The sequence below is a fragment of the Struthio camelus genome, chromosome 5, assembly GCF_040807025.1.
Source record: "Struthio camelus isolate bStrCam1 chromosome 5, bStrCam1.hap1, whole genome shotgun sequence".
Classification (NCBI taxonomy): Eukaryota; Metazoa; Chordata; class Aves; order Struthioniformes; family Struthionidae; genus Struthio; species Struthio camelus.
This window is the reverse complement of record NC_090946.1, coordinates 64,127,605-64,146,059: the sequence shown is the minus strand read 5'-3', so window position 1 is coordinate 64,146,059 and position 18,455 is coordinate 64,127,605. Positions and strand designations below refer to the sequence as shown.

The 18,455-nt window shown below is 39.1% G+C and overlaps 1 protein-coding gene across 2 annotated transcripts in view; it reads right to left on the bottom strand.

Annotated features, from left to right (window-relative positions):
• Positions 1-17,645, bottom strand: part of TTC8 (tetratricopeptide repeat domain 8) — a 45,585-nt gene extending 27,940 nt beyond the window's left edge. For both annotated transcript variants that reach the window (XM_068946762.1, XM_068946763.1), the window contains exons 1-6: positions 17,458-17,645; positions 8,526-8,555; positions 5,624-5,744; positions 1,561-1,624; positions 1,235-1,394; positions 236-325 (exon numbers count right to left, since the gene is read on the bottom strand). In XM_068946762.1, coding sequence (XP_068802863.1) covers positions 236-325; positions 1,235-1,394; positions 1,561-1,624; positions 5,624-5,744; positions 8,526-8,555; positions 17,458-17,571 — 579 coding nt within the window. In that variant the 5' untranslated portion in view covers positions 17,572-17,645. The remainder of the gene's footprint in view (positions 1-235; positions 326-1,234; positions 1,395-1,560; positions 1,625-5,623; positions 5,745-8,525; positions 8,556-17,457) is intronic.
• Positions 17,646-18,455: the final 810 nt, after the last annotated feature.

Sequence of the window (18,455 nt, the reverse complement as noted above, 5' to 3'; positions counted from 1 at the left end):
ATATTTTATTCTATCCAAATGTTTTCCCTGGCTTACACTTTCAACATTCAACATTCTTCAGATATGTTTTCAGTTTCAAGTCTGATAACTACTGCTTGTGGACAGAACACAAACACTCACTCTTTTTCTGAACTTTACTTCACCGGTCATGTCCACAATCCCATGTATAGTTACGTTGGAATGACCCCAGAAAGTTAGAAACAGATATCAGAACGTCAACCAAATAATTACATACCTTTGCCAGTTTGGGTTTCTGAGCATATTTTGCTAAATTCAGTCGAGACGTATTTATGAAAGGGCCATCCGGATTTGTTAGCATTGAGGCCTGAAGGGGAGAAAAAAAGCTTTCAGTAGGAAATCCCTTGCATTTTTCATTTTTCAAAGTATTAGCAGAGGTATACAAAGAAAAATAAAAATGAAGCATATGTAAATCCACTGCCATACTGTGAAACAGGGATTCACCTGACAGAATTTCAACTTTCTGGAAAGTCAGGAATCTAGTCCAAGACTGCTGTTTATCCCATACAGTCTTGAAAAAAGGTGGGATGAATTGCCTTCAAGGTGGGATGAATTGCCTTCTGGAGCTACCTTTCTCTTCCATCTCTCTACTTACTATAACGTGCCTAAACAAGGAGCTTGGACTTAAGGTTAGATGGTCTGAAAGCAGGTGAGGTACCTAATAGAAAAAATCTTCTAGAAAGGTTCAGGGAGATCATTTCATACCCAGGAGAGTGAGAAGTTATTAAGATATCACATTTTGCCAATAACGTGATGTCAATTTGTCTTACGTATTCACGCCAGTGGCACTGTATTAATTTTGCTATTTGAACAGGATATAACTAGTAAAGTTAATTTTCCTTATCTTCTGAAGTGACAGATACTGAGACATAATAATTGCTTTCTAGTAAACTGAAAAACTTGGAGAAGGCTTCACCATGCTCGAGGTGAAATCACAATGTAGACTTTTCATGGTCTTCAGTGAAAAAAAAATGAGTCTCACAGAACTTGTGACATTGTCTGTATGTATATTTTATAGATAAACAGATTAGCAAACTAATGAGAGGTTATATTTTAAAACCTTACTTTGAAAACACTTTAAACAAGAAATTAAAAATGCTGAGCTCCCTAAAGCCTGAGTTTAGATACAGCTTTTAAGTCAACTACAGCATCACTGTGCCACACACTACGGTCAAGAGAGCCATCTCTCTAGGAGCAGAGTCCAAGAAGAACTTACCGTTCCTAGCCTGACGTATCTCCCAGAAGCGCTAGTAATTGGACGAGCCGTGTGAGCTGTTCGAGGTGTTTTTATAGCCTGTTCCATAGTACCTGGCCGTCCACTTTGCGTGCTGGGTCTCACAAATCCTGTAATAGGTCTTCCTGACTGAGTTACTGGCCTGAAGATGTTAAGCACATTATCCTCATGTTGAGCAGTATTTATCGATATAGAGACTTTAAACACTTATATCTGAGGCATGTCACTTTAGATGTTAAGTTTAGGATTTGCTCATTTACGTAGAGTATTTTACCAGTCACATTTTCCATAAATAAATAATCACATACCTAACAGCTGGGCTGGGACCTCCACCTTGGCTAGTTCCCGGGAGTTTCAAAGATGTTCCTGGTCCTATAAAATAAGAGCATTGCTCACTTCACATTGAAATACTGCACCCCAGGGCAGCAGACTTTTAAAAATGTGTGTGTCTCCTAATAGACTGCAAATTTCTTGGTTCAGACTGAGGAGACATAGCACTAGACAAAGAGGACAAGAAAATCAAACTGCACAATACTATTTCACGGTGGTAAACTGTCAGGCTACTGTGATAAATCTGTCATAACGAACATGAGGAAAAAGTAATCCTCTTGGTAGATTATTATAGTTCAGTTCTTCTCCTCATCCTTCCTCTAGAGATAGCAAGGATGTTCTGTTCCTTCTTACTTTTCCTCCTCATATATCCTACAGATTTCAATGAACTCTTCACTAGTACCTGTGCAACGTTCATTTCCCTTGAGTTTCAGGTACCATTCAACCCCTTCTTTTCAGTGACAATAGACAATATTGTCTTCAAATACAGACTACAAGAGGCATAGACTATATTCTCTAGAACATCTTAAGAGCAACAGATACTATGTAAGTAAAAAAGGTTATCTGAACAATAAGATCCAGCTAATTTGAAATGGTACATTTTCTATCTGGGATTAAAACACCACCCAAACCTGATTAAGCAGGCAAAAACTTTCAGCTACAGGACAATTGGAGAATGATACTTCAGGTCCTTAGATCCATATACTTCCCCCACTCTCAACGTAGGGTATGGTAAAGCTCAAACTCATCCATCTTCAAAGGTCATCAATGAAAATTCTGAGCTGGCGTGGGCCCCGGCAAACGGATGAGAAGTCCTGCGTTTCACATCTTTCTATTTTGATGGTGGATCACTAAGAAACACTAGTTTCAGAATGTAAGTTTTCAATCACCTTTACACCTTTAATTTTATTATAATTAAATCAAGATCGGGTCTTCTAACCTTCTAAGAGTATGTCTAAGAGATTATTTTAAAAATTTGGTTAAAAGTAAGATAAGACATCTACACCTGCTTGTCTGTTCACTGCCCGCTACCATGTATAGAAGGAAAACAGATTAAGCTGACATAGTTGTTTCTGACAAATCAGTGTTGTTCAGCTACTTATTTTCTAGGTACTTACGAAATGCCTTATTCTAAATGTTTTCAAGAATTGAAGTTCAATTGATAGGTAGATAATTTCCTGCCTCCCTTTTTTTTCAAGATAAGCCCCACATTTGCCCTTTTTTGTCTTATAACTCTCCATCTTCAAACTTCAACTGTCTCTGAGATGCTACCATTCTGTTGTAGTTAAGTATGAAGTTTATTAGATTTCTTCAAAGTGATAACCTCTAAATCAACCTAAATTCCTTCTAGCTCCTTATCCCAGGCTGACATCAAGCACCTCTGTCTCTAATATTACAGTAGCTCCCTAACTGTAGCTGTATTCAGTGTTACCTAATGCAAAAAAGGCATTAGCTATGATCACCTTTGTAAATCTAAACAAACATGTAAGTCATACCGAAACAAGGACCAGAGCTCAAGATTCTCTCTCTGTTGGGATAGCTGCAGATAGGCTCCCTCCTGCTTACTTCCTCTTTATAGCCCTCTGAATCTTGAATTCTTTCCTGTACAACAGGAAGGGTGGAAAGTTCACCCAGCCAAGTTTCTAATCTGACTACTACAGCACTCTTCTGAGAAACGGAGAAAGTGTCTTTCAAGTTTTCAGCCTAGGGGGCAAGGAACTAGTCTTTCACTTTCTGAGCATTCTTTTTTAACTATCACAGTAACATGTAAACTGCACCACAGTAACATGTAAACTGCAAGCCACTGCAATCCCTCTTTCAGACACGTGTTTGAATATCAATGATTGTTCTGTGGTTTTAGCATACTTGGAGAATGCTTGCAGGACATAGTTCCCTGGACCTTGCCCTAGGCAACTCAGTTGTGGGTCCCTCCTTTGTGAATCCCAACTGACCTAGGTATAAATAAACATCAAGAGGAAACAGCAATGCATCTGGCCACTGGCAGCTGCAGAATATATGTGTGAACAGGAATCACTGAAAAGTATTTTTTTCTTGCAAACTCTATATTATTAAGTAATTATTCAATAACGCAAGAGAAAGCAAAATTATATGTGAATAGTTTTGTCTCGAAACAATGATAGGGATAGATGCAAAATTGAAGTGAATGTGTAACTGATGCAAAAGACTGAATTGCTTTGTAAGCAAAGTACAGATAATACCAGTTTTAATGTGGTAGGTATTTTATAATTTTTTTAAGAATGTCAACTACCATTAGAATGGGGGAGGATATCTTGGAAGCTTTGCCTCAGTAAAAGACCCTGAGTCAAGACCAAGTATGGCTACCGCATTCCAACAGGAAGAAAAAAAGTACACAGTCAACAAGTACCCATTTTTAGTAAGTCATGTGTAAAAGTGGAAGTGATAGCTGCACCTACCTTTTATATAAAAAGTGTAATAGAGAAGCAATTTAGAGATATAAACAAGGTAAAAATCAAGCTGCAGAAGAAAAGATGTATTTTCTATGTGATTGTCATTGTTCGTGGACTGCTGTCTGGTCTTGTGACCTAAACTGAAGGAGGACGTGGATAATTGGAAAGGGCTCAGAGGAGACTCATTTTAAGACTCATTCAAAAATTAAAAGATATACCTCAGAATGAGAAGATCACTTAGCTTATCAAAAAGAAGATCAATAGGTGACTTTATCATAGTCCTTAACTATTTACTTTGGAAACATGCCTTTAAAATAGAGACTTCATATTGAGCATAATATGTACAAAAAGAATCAAAAGCTGAAGCTATAGCTGATAATTTCTGCCAGAGATATGGCACATACCGATAAACATAGCAAATTTATACAGCATAATAATTTTCTGAACACTGCAGTGGATTCTTTCTCTCTGGAAAGTTTTTACAGTTTCCGAAAAACTACATAGTAGTTCAAGCACATCCAGTGGATTTGAAGCATGAACAATGAAGTCTGATCTCAGTGATTCAGGAGCGTAGGCTATAGTATCACAATGACCTTCTTTGGCTTTGAAGTCTGTGACATGCCATTCAGAAAGTCACCTCTTTATCAGTTTAAATATAGTATGAATGTATTTTTCCAGAATGCCCTATTTCTCAGTAATATTCATCAAATGATTTTTCTTGCAGATGGTCTCTACCACAGGGGGCATAAAATCAAATAAAAGTCTAAGCAATATTATTACGCTGTTTTAGAGATAAATACATATAATTAGATTATCAAAACGTGTAAGTGCAACTTAAGTGCAACTTGAGTACTGCTTGACTGTTTTTTATGTGACCGAGCAAGTAATGCCAATGGTTTCTTTTCAAATGTAATCAGATACATACATATATACGACTGCCTCCTTCTAATCAAATGAGAAAAGCTTTTAATGATTCAAAAAACCTCCTCTCATGCTGACTGTACCAAAGAAACAGAAAGAAATATAAATAACGCCAAAAAAATAGTGGAAGACTACTACTGACTGTCCACTTAGAACGTAACTGAGGAAACTGGAGAGCTGCAGTCAGGAAACAATGACAGGGCTGATGAAGTACCCTGGAAAGGAACTGTACAGAAAAGAGCAAAAGCCCATTAAAAAATGTTTGTGGGAAACGATGCAAAAGAGTGATGTCAAATTTGGGCCAGACTGTTGCGTACAATACAGATATAAGGATAGGATTCACAGTACATCAAGGGGGATATATTTCTCTAGCTTCCCATAGAGACTAGAGAGGGGTCAAAGAAATCTATGCACTGATGGAAAAGAGCTAGTGAATACAAAGATGTAAAGAAAAACCTGACAAAACACTATTTATCTGAACCCCTGGCTAACAGACTGAAGCACTACATCATGCTCTTGTGATATATCTCAACTTCACTGTGCAACCTGAAAACAATCTAAAACTCTTGTTGCAACAACAACTAACAGGCTGATCAGATTAGTCCAGTGTGCACTATTTTATTCTAGATGACAATCATGACTCAAAGAGCTCCTGTTGCTTCAAGGTGTTTTAAGTGAAAGTTGTTCTTACGTGCAACTTGAGCAATAGCATTTTCATCAAGCATCATCTCTGCAATTCCTTCCTGATCCACATCGATTTCATCCACATACACCATTTCTGTTAAAGCTCGTGCTTTTAGGCTCCAAGCAGCCTGAGTAAGGATAAAGCAAAAAGACAAACATCTTTAAGACACCAATTAAATAATCTAATTAGCACTTTTGCCTTTTTTTTTTTTTTTAAATTATTCCCTGCACAGTTTTAATAGGTTTAGGTAAGGAACTGATTTAAACAACTGAGTGTATCTAAACATATGCTATAGGTGGACCTAAAGCCACTTTTAAAATCAGAGTTGCCTGACATGCAGGTAACAAGTGCAGCTTCAAGCATGATCCCAACACATACATTTGAAAAAGCACACTGAGAACCATGTATCCAAGTAGACCCCGTAAGCTCGAGCATGGCTTAGCCTGTCAGTCAAGGCAGTGTGCTGGTAGTTCCCTGCCTGTCTCACCACCCAGCTGCGTGACAGAAGTGGAAAGGGGATGTGGAGCAGACATAAGACAGTTCTTTTGGAACGGAACAGATGCAGTCACTGAGTCTGGAGGACAGAATTTCATGCCTTATGAAACGTTACGATAGATTTAGGTTACAGGCAACTGTGTGAGGTCTTGTGCTTCTGAAGACATCCCCAGCCATGACTGCCATTCAAAAACAGCTGGCAAACACCTTATGCAAAGTGGGATGGGAGAAGAGAGGTTAAGCAAAACTACTGTAACGCAAAGTAATGCCCTTCCCAAGCAGTAGAGAAAGAAAGAAAATCTTATAACCAACAACTAAAGGTATTATCTACAGCATTATCAGGTATCTACAATGGATAGTCTTTAAAAAGATAATCCAAACCTCCTTGTTTCAAAGCATCAGCTGTAAAAATGCATAAATGTATAGATTAAGCATCTCTAACAGACTGTGAGATTACTGAAGTACTTATTGGTGAACTGAACTGACAAATGGCTAAAGGAAATGTCTTGGAGGATTATATGAGCAGTGTTGAAAGGCAAGCATAACCCTAGACTATGTGACAAGCTTCTGATACACTGTACAGACACCAAATGAATGGGGAGAAAAAAAAAAGCAGTAGTCATACAGAAGTACCAACAAACTAAGTGCCGATTCAGCTACTTTACTGATAGCTTAATAGACTCGTAACGTACTCACAGAGCTGGCATGATAAAGAGAGCCACAAAATCAATCACTGAACTTCTTTCAGATATTGAACAGCTCACCATAAATTTTCCAGAATAAAACTCATTACCAGCATAATTAGATTTGTTTCTTTTCTGACATGGGCTACAGCAGTCCAGCGGAAAAGCATGTTTAATGTTTGCTAAGGAGACATTTCAAATGAGAGACAGAATTATGCTGCTCTTAATGGAACTAAAGGTCAAACACATAGAAACATTTATTCTTTAAATAAGAGACACGAGAAGATCTGGACTTCAGACTTTTCATAACATAAGTCAGCATTGAACAGGGGCACTTCTCACTCATCAGGTTTTAAACCATACCTTTCCACTACACTTACCTCATATAATATCTCTATACAATTTTATAACTGTCTACCAAAAAGAAAGTCCACCGAAAAATGAGGAAAGGTATTACTCAATCCTTCAAAAATTATTTCCCAGTAGAAATACAGGAGGAGTTTAGCTATCCAGTTCATTCACAATTAGACACCTTTGGTTAAGTACGAGGAGAAAGGAACAGGGCAGGGTGATTTGAATCTAGGCCAGACAAGACGTAATGCAGATCTACTTTATTATCTTTTAGTTTCTTCTTCTGTAGTTAGGTGACAACCTTTAATTAGTATTGAGATTTTCCAGTTAAATGTTCACAATCCTTAAATGATTTTCATCATTCTATATGAAACAGTTACTTTGTTGAATTTCATAACACCCTGAATGTACTGTTTTTTGTTTTTTTAAGAGACGTGTGTCTGACGTTAACACACTCATTGTCTATATCGGGAATATATTGAAAGTAGAGATCTCAGTAGCCAAGGCTAATTTCCTAGTGCAAATAAGAAAAGCTGCCCATAGGAACGATCCTCTTCTGGGAACTGCAGTTTCTCTACAGGACTTGCTAAAATTGGGGCCAGGTCTTAACATAGATATGGGTAAATCACTGTGATTTTTCCCATAACAAACATTAGAGAACTTGTCTCTAAAAGCAATGTACCTCTTTGTCATTATCAGAAACATATCCATCATAAAAAAATAAGTTCCTTTGGCTGCTCTTCCAGTTTTGAGTTCCTAGTCTGTGATTTAACAGGCAACAATAACCTTAAATATTGCATACTATTCCTTAATTAAATACCAGTCTGTAGCTTAAAGTACTGCTCGTGACAATTTTTTCACAGGTCTTCTCAACAAAACAGCAAAAGAGAGAAAAATGTCAAATATGTTACTTAAAACTATGGATAGATGACCTCTACTTTGGGAGACAAACAGACAATTCAAAATTCTTATGTACTAGCTACAGGACCCATAAGAAAAAAAGAGTATAGACTCTATGCATTAAATTAAATGAAATATGAAACAAGGCCCTAAGAGCATCAAGACTGTTGCATCTGTGAAATACATGTTGGCTTTTTCCTCATCTCATCAGTATATGAAGGTCGCTCAGCTCACAGTACATTCCCTTTAGCTTTTAGAAGGCACTGAGCTACTGCTGAACTGCTGAATAAAATTAAAGGAAATACATAACAGTGAAATAAACTTTGAGCAAATACTAAAGCTGACAATTAAAAAAACTCTTGTCAAAAAACAAACTTACGGCATTAAGGAATTAACATAGGAAATAAGTATTATTCAGTGTATTAGAAACTCTTGCTAATTATTTCATCGAACATTTGTATTTATGGAAAGGATTTTACCTGAAACACAGTGTATTCAGAATCAGGCTCCTGAAAAGAGAGGAGATATAAATTAAGGAATGAAAATAACAAAAACATAATGAACGAAAAAGAAACAGAATTATAAAATTAAATCAAATTACTCTGTGACCTCTTGCACGAGCACTCCCTCTCTGGCACAAATATCCAAATCTCCACCATTTTATTGTATTATCTCACTTTACACATACTTCTGAGCTGAGTGGTGTTTTATAGAATGAAGGCATATTTATAATAAGTATTTTTTCAGATAGCATTTGCTTTCTTGCTTCTGCTAGATCATTTTGGCCAAACCTTAGATTAACACGAGAGGATTCTGAAACTGAAGAACTGTCCATTTTAATAATAAAATATGGAACACTCGGAAGATGAAAGCAAATCCCTCAAAAGTTAACTAGATCCTTAGGCCATGGGCTTCAGAATCCCTACCTTAAAAAAAATACATCTTTGTGACCTTTTGTTAGTTGCTGACGGTGTTCACACTGTTATGAAGTACATAAAATAAAATTTCTGCACTTATTAGGCTTTTTGTATTTTTGCGATGGAAATGACGCATTTATTGCATTCCAGACAATAATGCTACAAGTAGAATAAACTTCTAAGTAGTGGTATATTGCATCACCCAATAAACAAATAAGAATAAAAGGAAAACTCCTGTGAGATGATGTTTACAACAAACCAACCAGTGGTTTAGGATCTCAGGAACCTGCATACACCTGAAAACTTGAGCTAAAGGCGAGTAAATACTAACAACAAATTAAATGGAGATTTATCATCATTTATTCATTGTGTAATTATCATGTTTATATAATATTAACAGGATGCTTCACGTCTTCTGCTGGTCCCTCTGAGGGACCACGGAGGAATTTTTCCTCCCTTACATATCACTCGGCTTTAGAAAGAAAGACAGGGAAGGTAGGAAGTAGAGATTTTCTTCTTCTAAAGCACTACTAGTCTTCGTAGAGTTGGAGAGTTACTTTTCGGCTCCTGGAGGCAGCGGACATTTCCTTACGTGTCTGGCCTTACAAAAAGCTATCGAGGTTAAATTAGCTACATTAGATCAAATATAGAATCATAGAATAATTCAGGCTGGAAAGGTACCTCACGAGGTCTCTAGTCCAATCCCCTTCTCAAAGCAAGGTCAGCTATGAGGTCAGACCAGGTTGCTCAGGGCTTTCTCCATTTGGATCTTGAAAATCTCTACGTATGGAGAGATCGCACCACCTCTCTGGCCAGCCTGTTCCACTGTCTGACTGCCCTTGTGGCCTTTTCTTTTTATCAAGCCAAAACCTCTTTCATTTCAATTTGTCTGCCGTCTCTCGTCCTCTTGCCACGCACCACTGTGAAGACCATGACTCTGTCTTCTCAATACCCTCCTCGTAGGAGCTGGAAGGCTGCACCCTGATGTCTTCTCTGCTCTAAGCCAAACAAGCCCATTCCCTCGGCCCCTCCTTGCTCCAGCCCCCAGTCATCTTGGTGGCCCTCTGCTCCAGTTTACCACCATCTTTCTTATGTCAGGGGGCTCAAACTTGGATGCACTCTAGATGCAGTCCAACAACTGCCAAGTAGACCCGATAATCACTTCCCTCAATCTTGTGGCCATACACCGCTTAAATACTGTCCAGCATGCTGTGATCTTCCTTTGCTGCTAGGGCACACGACTGGTATACGTTCAAATTTCACCAACAGATTGGCAATGGCAGGCTGTTTATTTTCCCCTGTAGTAAGACATGGTCTACTTTTCTCAGTTTGAACATTTTTACTTCGTGAATTACATGCCAGCAGGGACCTGGAACACTGGTGATGCTCCCTCATCTTCCTTCTGTAGCATATTGGAATTTCTGTGGCTTTTTGTGAATGGTATTTGGAGTCATAAACCTGTTTATCAGTACTAGAAAGTGTAAAATATAGTTTATAAATGGAATATTCTGTGGAACTAAACATTAAGAAAGGGATTCATCTCAGCTGTCGGTGGTGTGCCAATGAAGCAGTCATCTGTGCTTGACTAAGTCAGTGCAGCTACCTTTGCATTTTAGATGTCTGATTAAGTGAATTCGAAGTTCTTTTATTAGGTTGTTTTATTTATAGTATCCAAGTCATCTAGAAAATAAACTATTCTAGCTTTCTCAGGAATAAAGAAAAGGATACCGAGACCATTTTATTCACCCCATCGCATCTGAGTATTACAGCACATATGGTGTATTAGAAAATGGTTTAAGAGCAGTAGGTGATCTTCCATACCATATGTGCTAGAGTAACTAATGAGGACAAGGCTAGGGATACTGCGTCAACCCTTATTCAAAACTGCCTTGAGGTTACAGCTGTGTATCTTAGTTTAGGCATTGCTCATTAATTTAAAAAATAATTTAAAATCAACTAAATTTGCCTATGTAAGAACATTCATATTGCTAAAAGAAATTCAGAATGTGACATCCTTGTCATTTGAAAAAAATAAGTTGACCAACCATACGTACTAAAAAGTATTGCTCTGTAATAATGTTAGGTGTTAGTATGCGTTGTTCATACAACCTAATTTTCTCTTTTAGTCTTTGACAAGAAATATCTTAAGATTTTGGATAACCCTCAAGCAAGCAATGGAACCCTCTCATTAAGGAGAAGTGAGGAACAATTGAAACTAACATTAAAATATAATACGTTTTGACATAGGTGGATCTAGCATTTGCTACTCATGCAAGTAATCCACTGGAACTAGATGCCTCAGTAAAGATTTCTTTGAGAGGATTAACAAATAGTACAGTCCGGTAAGCCTGTATCTCAAAACAAAAGGTCATATTTATTCTTCATTTACACATATAAAGCCCCTTTAAAATTAATAAGATTGTACAAGCAGTAAAGGAAGGATTTAACCCAGATCTCTAAATCCACTGAGGGCATTTTAAAATTAAAGTTAATGTGTAAAGTCAGCCTACTTTAAGAACAAAAATGCATGATAAAAAGTAAGTTTTCTGATGTTTATGTCATTCCTTCTTCTAGGCAGTAAAGTCCAGATTACGCATTTTAAATTCTAAAAAAGCTTCAACATACAATTAGTTTCAGTTGAGTATGATTTAATACATGCAGAGTATTAAAATCAGCACATTCTGAAAGTGTTCTTCAAAAGAAGAACAGAAACACAGAGAAAACATTATCCAAGAAGACTGATACTATTGTATCTATCACTAATTTTTATGCATATTTAGTAATTATCGTCTTTTGAACCAATAACTTATTTCAGTTGAAGAATTTCCATGTACATAAAGACATTAGTGATGCCTTTATTATGACATTACGAAAACCAACATGCAAGTAATAATAGTAGCTGAAAGTAAAAGCCTGGGAGAAGGAGGACAAATGAACAAAAGCAAATTCTCATAGTAGATGATTAAACAAGTTAAAGACAGGACAACCACTGAATGTCTATTAATTACATTAGACAATTTTTTTTTTTTCTTGTTAAACTACAGCAGGTCTAGTACATCAGGGCTGGTTTATTGCCTTGAATCTGACATATGGAACACAAAGAAGAGTAATCAGATTAGGTAACTAATCAGGATGATCAGCAGAGACAGCCATGGAGCGTATTTCCTCTAGGTCATGCTATTGCTATAAACATAGAAGACAATGCCTGCTTACTTACGAAAGGAAATAAACAAACTGAACATCAATGCTTTATGTATTTGTATTCCCAAATGCTAGCCATAGAATATGTAGTGTTATCTATCCCGAGATTGTCAGCACAGAAGTAAACTTCATCAATAAACTTTATATTCCTGTACTAAGAAATGCACAAGAGACTTCTATTAAAGAAAAAGTATTTTAGTCTTCCATAATATCTAACTCAATAAGAGCCGATATTTTCTTTCAAAATGTCAATCTAGTTACATTTTTTTCATAAAGAATTCCTCATTAAACAGAATTGATTTTAAAATGCATTGATTTCATTGTATTCTTTAGGAATGCAGGTTATAGCCGCATAGCATTTGACACTGCTACATAAGAAAATTTATGCTTTATGCCCAGTTGGCTGAAAGGTCAACACCATACCTCAAAAAGCTTTTAGGACTTTCCACACCTGGTTACACACTTCAAAGAGATTATCAGTAAACCTGTTTTTTGGACCTTCAGATCATTTTTCTCCTACAATGTTTTAAAGGAAAGCTTCTTAAATATCATTATATTCCCAACAAAAACATATTCTGAACATGGTATATGTACAGAGAGTAGCAAATTGAGAGATACAGGAAGATGTACTGTTCGGGACAATTTCTTATTACATGTATAAGCATCACCGGCAAAGACGCCTACTGATAAGTCTATATAGCTTTGTGACAGTGTTGCAGTTGCAATGGAGCAGTGGTGGTACTATCATTTAGTAGACCAGCTGACATAGTTGGGAAAAACGGACATAGTTTCAGATATGCAAGGTCTTCTGTTTCAGACATGAAAACACTCAGATTATGCACTGTTAGACTTTTACGTTAATTATTACGGTTAAATGACATGCCTTACAAGGGAGAAAGCTAGCTACCTCAGCACAAAAATGTTCTGGCCTGTAACAGTCACAGTTTAACTCAACCATTATCTTCTGAACAACATCTTCTTAAAGGACACAATCTCCTACAGCTTGGTTTATATCATCTCCTTCTACCATCTCCTAATGCATGCTGTTCGAGCAAGTGAGCCCCTGAGCAGTGAATGAGGCTACTGTTCTTATAAGATCCTTCTTTCACTGGCTGCAGAGGGTGGGAGGCACATTCTTAGTGAAATATGGGACAACAGGATGAGAACAGCTGGCACTGCGATTACAGCAGTTGAATATTGCCTTGCAGTGCACATCATCTCACTTAATCCACACTTTCTGCGTTTTCCTGGTGCCCAGCATGACATATCTTTGGTCTGATTTGCAGAAGTGCTCCGTTAAGGAAGACAGGCTTTGACCATTAAATGTTTTACACCTGCTACGTGCTTTTTAAGCATTATGGATGAGATGTTTCATGTTAGGTAGCAAAATTTATACATACTCAACAATTTTGACTGAGATATTTCTCCAGATTATATTGAAATACTAGTGATTTAGTTCACATAGATGGAAGACAGCATTATTTTTCTGGTAGGCAGTTGAAAATGATGATAGAAATAAGGTTTGCTCAAAGTATTTAGGAACTATTGACTTCACTAACACTCCACGTTCAAAAGTAAAACAGACTTCAGGAATCAGCAGTCTGCTGGAAAATGGTCTTGGATTCTTAATTCACCAACAAAAAAAAATAAAGTAATCTTAGATCACTTTTAAAATATTCATAACTGCCATAACTTAACTGATAAGCTACCATTAGAATAATGCTAATAGTATTATCAGCATAATGATAAATAGCATTAGAATAAAGAAGGCAGGAAAACTGAGTACTGCATGCTACTTATTTGACTTCTAATCGCCTCAGTGTTCAACCTTGGAGTTTAGTATCTTTCACGTGTTTTATAAAATAACAGCGTTATTAAATACGAAGTATACACACTGCAGTATATATGATTTGCTTTTTCATTCTCTTGCCTTAGGCAGGTTCAAAATAGCCTGTAAACTTGCAACTACCAATAAAGTAGATTCTTGAAGCATATTACTATTTCCTTTTCTCTCTTACTGCAGTCAAGCAGAGTGAACACGTGACAGACTGGTATTTGAAAACGGCAAGTGTTAGAAAGTAAGTAGCTAAAAGTGCAACGACATAGCTAGGGGAAAGACCTGTAAGGCTGAACATATCAGAAGCCTAAAATAAAACAAGGCTTTCTGGGACAGGTAACCAATATTTTGTGTTGATAACAATAAAAGCTATAAAATCTAAAACATGAGTGCAGTTGACTGAAAAAGAGAAATACCATTGTAGGTTAACTCTGTCATGAACGTTAAAAGCTAGATTTTAGCTACGTAATTAGAAAATGTTTTTCTTTAGGAGATTTTATGTGTAAGATTTTGTACCTTGAGTTGATTAGAGTATGGCTCAAGTTGCATCACTGAAAAATCACTCAACTGTTATTCTCCTTTCTCCAACTTCTTGTACTAGAGCAAACAGAGGATATAAATAATGCTATGTCTTCTCCTGCCGGGAGCAGTGTCTTGATCTGGACTGCTAGATACAGAATGCTGGAGAAAAGAGCTGCATAGCCATTACATTTCAAAACATAAATATATCATGAAATACAGTATACTTCATAATGCTTCTGAAGAAATATGCTGAGTTGTCATTTAATGACTGCCCCTCAATTTTCTGGAAAATCTCTAAACTTTATTATGTTATTGTTACATAAAGTATTTATATGGCGTAAAACCCATTTACGGAGGTCTGTAAGGTGGCAGTGTAAAAACAGATGTTCTGTACTTGAACATTACTCCATGAAATCTCTTTTCAGAGAAAGACTGAAACATTGATCCTCACGTTTTTCAATGTTAAAAAGGATGACTTATTTTCTATGCTAAAGCTGACATATTTGGAAATCTTTTTTACATGTAATTTATTCCTGCTTAAACAGAGCTCTTAATAAGGATTCCTCAAGAAGATTACAGGGGCAACAGCAAAACTAACCATACTTCAAGTTTGCCTCTGCAGAAAGCAAAGGCATTTCTTTCCCCTCTAATCTTTCAGGTAGATTTGAAAGATAATGCTGATGAGAAGTACCTTTTTAGGTAAAATTGTGAACAGGAATGCAGTCTTGAAATGAACATGCTGAGTTATAAAATCCAGTCTTTTGCAGGCTGCCATAACCTGGAAGCTTTTTTAAAACTCATGAAACACAACCTTAAACTGAATTTCAGAGGCTTTCATATAGCTCCCTCTTCCTTTTAAGAGCTTATGACTTGATGTTTATAGACACCATTCATACCCCCATCCTCCACTGCTTGTTTGTGTGACAAGCTTAATTATATACAAATGAAAAAGAAGAGTGAAAACATTTAAGATAAAGATGAAGCATATAGGTTCGTGTCATCCATTTGGAAGATTAAGTGATGGACTGTTTGTCTTAGCTTTGTATAATACTTGCAAAAACTCTGATATTTGCTGGTATGTAGGGTCCTGGTTCTCTAAGGAGAATGTATAACTCTACCTAAGGAAATGATTTAATTTATATACTTAAATGTTTGCAGAATATGTGATCAATGTTTGGATGAAAGACTTAGAAAGAAAACCCGATGGGAAAAGAATCAGCATTAGACCTACATCCTTTTACTTCTGTTTTCTTGTTTTCTCCTAAGCACTTTTCTCAGCCTTGTACACCTTATATTCCTTACCCTACTTTTGTCATTTGCAGATCTCTTCAACAAGTTCCCCACTACTACTAGAAAAAGGACAGTTAAAGTTTGGAGTTGCCAGGCATAACATAGTAATTGCACACTTGAGCTTCAGCACACATTAGACATGCAGACATCTTTATGTTTCCATGTTGAGATCAATAGTTTGGAAAACTTTTTACTAAATCTAAAGATCTATAAATGAATACTAACAGAATCAATATGATCTTTACAATTCTTTTTTACTGTTATTAGCTGCACTGTAAAAGTCTCAAGAACTTCAGTCACGGATCAGGTGCTGTAAAACCATATGCAAAGATTTCATGCAAATATACATAAACTAGACTGTGTTCAAGACAAATTTTTGAAGGACCTGCAAAGAACTGACCCTGGATCCCATTTAGTTTTCAGGACTAATTTTTTTAGAACGTTAAAAATTTTTCTACTTTCTGCTCATGGGTCCTAGCTGGTGCCTTATAGTATATAGCACAAACAAAAATGTCGTTTAAACATCTAGCCTAAACTAATATAAACACTTATCGTGCCTTACATTTATCGTGCGTTTGGGCAGCATTCCCTGTTTTTAAGACTTTTCGCTTGAAAAGATTTACCTTCAGGATCCTCAAAATCTGTAGCTATAGGATGCTTCCATTGACTTAGTATTTCCTGTAAAGTACTTACGACCAAGATAAAGTCCATTCAATTCCTGGTTTCCAAATTTAGCAGTGGGAGCTTTTACGCACACACATGCACACACTCATCCAGCAACAACATTCCCAAATCCTTATTTCTTACAAAATAGTGAGAAAATAGGTATGTTGCACAACACAGGTCCAACATTTCCACAACACGTATACTTGGTCAGACGGAACGAATCAACTAAAGTCCATTTAGCTAATGGTTACACTAAATCAAATATAGTTTGTTGAAAATCCTACATATAAGTATTTGAAGGTGTATCTTAAATGAATAGCAAATTTTGCTTTTCATTGGCGTTTTCACCAAACTTTTCTACTTATGCAAAAGAACTCCAAGGGCTGCTTTAAACCTATTTACACAGCTGAGAACGTATACCGAGCTGTGGACGGGAGCCTTTACAGTGGGGATATACGCAAAGACCAGCTGGAGAGGCATGCATGCTCCTCTAAGGACCGGTATTATACCTGGCAAAACGCACTGGGAAGTTTCGTACGACATCCCTGCACCAAAACAACAGACATCGGATGGACACAGGCGCCTTTACATCCCTTCGGCAAGGAGGGAAAGAGCGCAGCGAGAGGACGCCCGCGCTAACATGGTGCCTCCTGCCCTCACCACCTCCCCGCTCGGGGCCTCCGCCGGGGCAGAGCCGGTTTCCGGGCCCGGGGCAGCCGCGGAGGCAGGCAGCCGGAGGGAGGCCCCCGGCCCGCGGCTGCCCCCGCCGCGGCGGCCACGGAGGATCGCGCCCACCCGCCTCCTGAGGCGGCCGCGACAGGTAGAGAGAGAGGGATCGACAGCCGCGGACGCCCCCGCGCCCGCCTGTGCCTGCTCCTGCCCGCGGAGGGCGGCGGCGCCGCCATTTCCCGCCCCTCCTCGCCTGCCGGTCTGCCTGCCTCTCGCCCGGCCCGGCCCGGCCCGGCCCGGCGCCGCTACCTGCTCGCCGGGGGCCCGCTCCAGCAGCTGCGAGCAGAGGGCCGAGCACTGCGCGAACTTCCTCCGCCTGAAGTAGCTCCAGGCCTGGAACAACGGCTCCGTGTCGGGCCCCATGCTGCCGGCGGCACCGCCTCCCGCGGCGGCTCCTGCCAGCCCCAGCAGGGCCCGGGGCGGGGCGAGGGCGCCGGAGCCGGGGAAGCGGCAGGGCCCCGCCTCGGCCTGCCGGGGCCTGCGCGCCTCGGGGCAGGCCGGCTGCGCCCTGCCGGGCGGCGACCCCCACAGGAGCCCCTGGGAGGGACCCGAGCCGCTGCTGGAGGGGGCCGGGCGGGCGGGCCGGGCGGAGCGCTCGGGCAGGCGGGGCCGGGGCCGGGGCCGCCCGGCTTGGCGCGGGGGCCGGCGGGGCAGCGGCGCTGCCCGGGGCTCCCCCCGCCCGGCGCCCGGCGCGCTGTCTGGCGTCGGTGCCAGGGACCGACCTACTTTCGGTGTTATCCGAGTGTCGTGACTGTAGGCTGAGCCGGTGCCTAGGCACAAGGTGTCACCTTCCTCGCAGGTGGGTTTAGAGGCCCGTGTAGCTAAGTCACGACGGAAGCGGCTTTCGCTGTGTAAATCTGGAAAACTCCTGTGAACTTACTCTGTGTTTATAGCCGACCCGAGTCTCCCTGGACTCGTAGCTAAACCTCACATTGGCTTCAGAGAGAGAAGAATTAGGCCCGTGCGTTGGCAAGTGAAAGCAGAGTTTGATCTGTCACGCTGGGAATAGTAGATTATTCAAATTCCTCAAGTTTTCTGAGTTGTGTCCTATTATTTGCTGCTATAGTAATCAGTGTGACGGAGGATCTGATCTCAGTAGCTAGGCGTATTTCTAACATTGCAAAGCGTAAAAGTATCCAGAGCCGTTTGGAATATATGCCTAAATGATAAGGACTCAATCCTTTAGTACTTTTTCAGGTAAAATGTCCGATCGAGCCGTGGGAGTCCTGGCTGAGAAAAGTACTGAT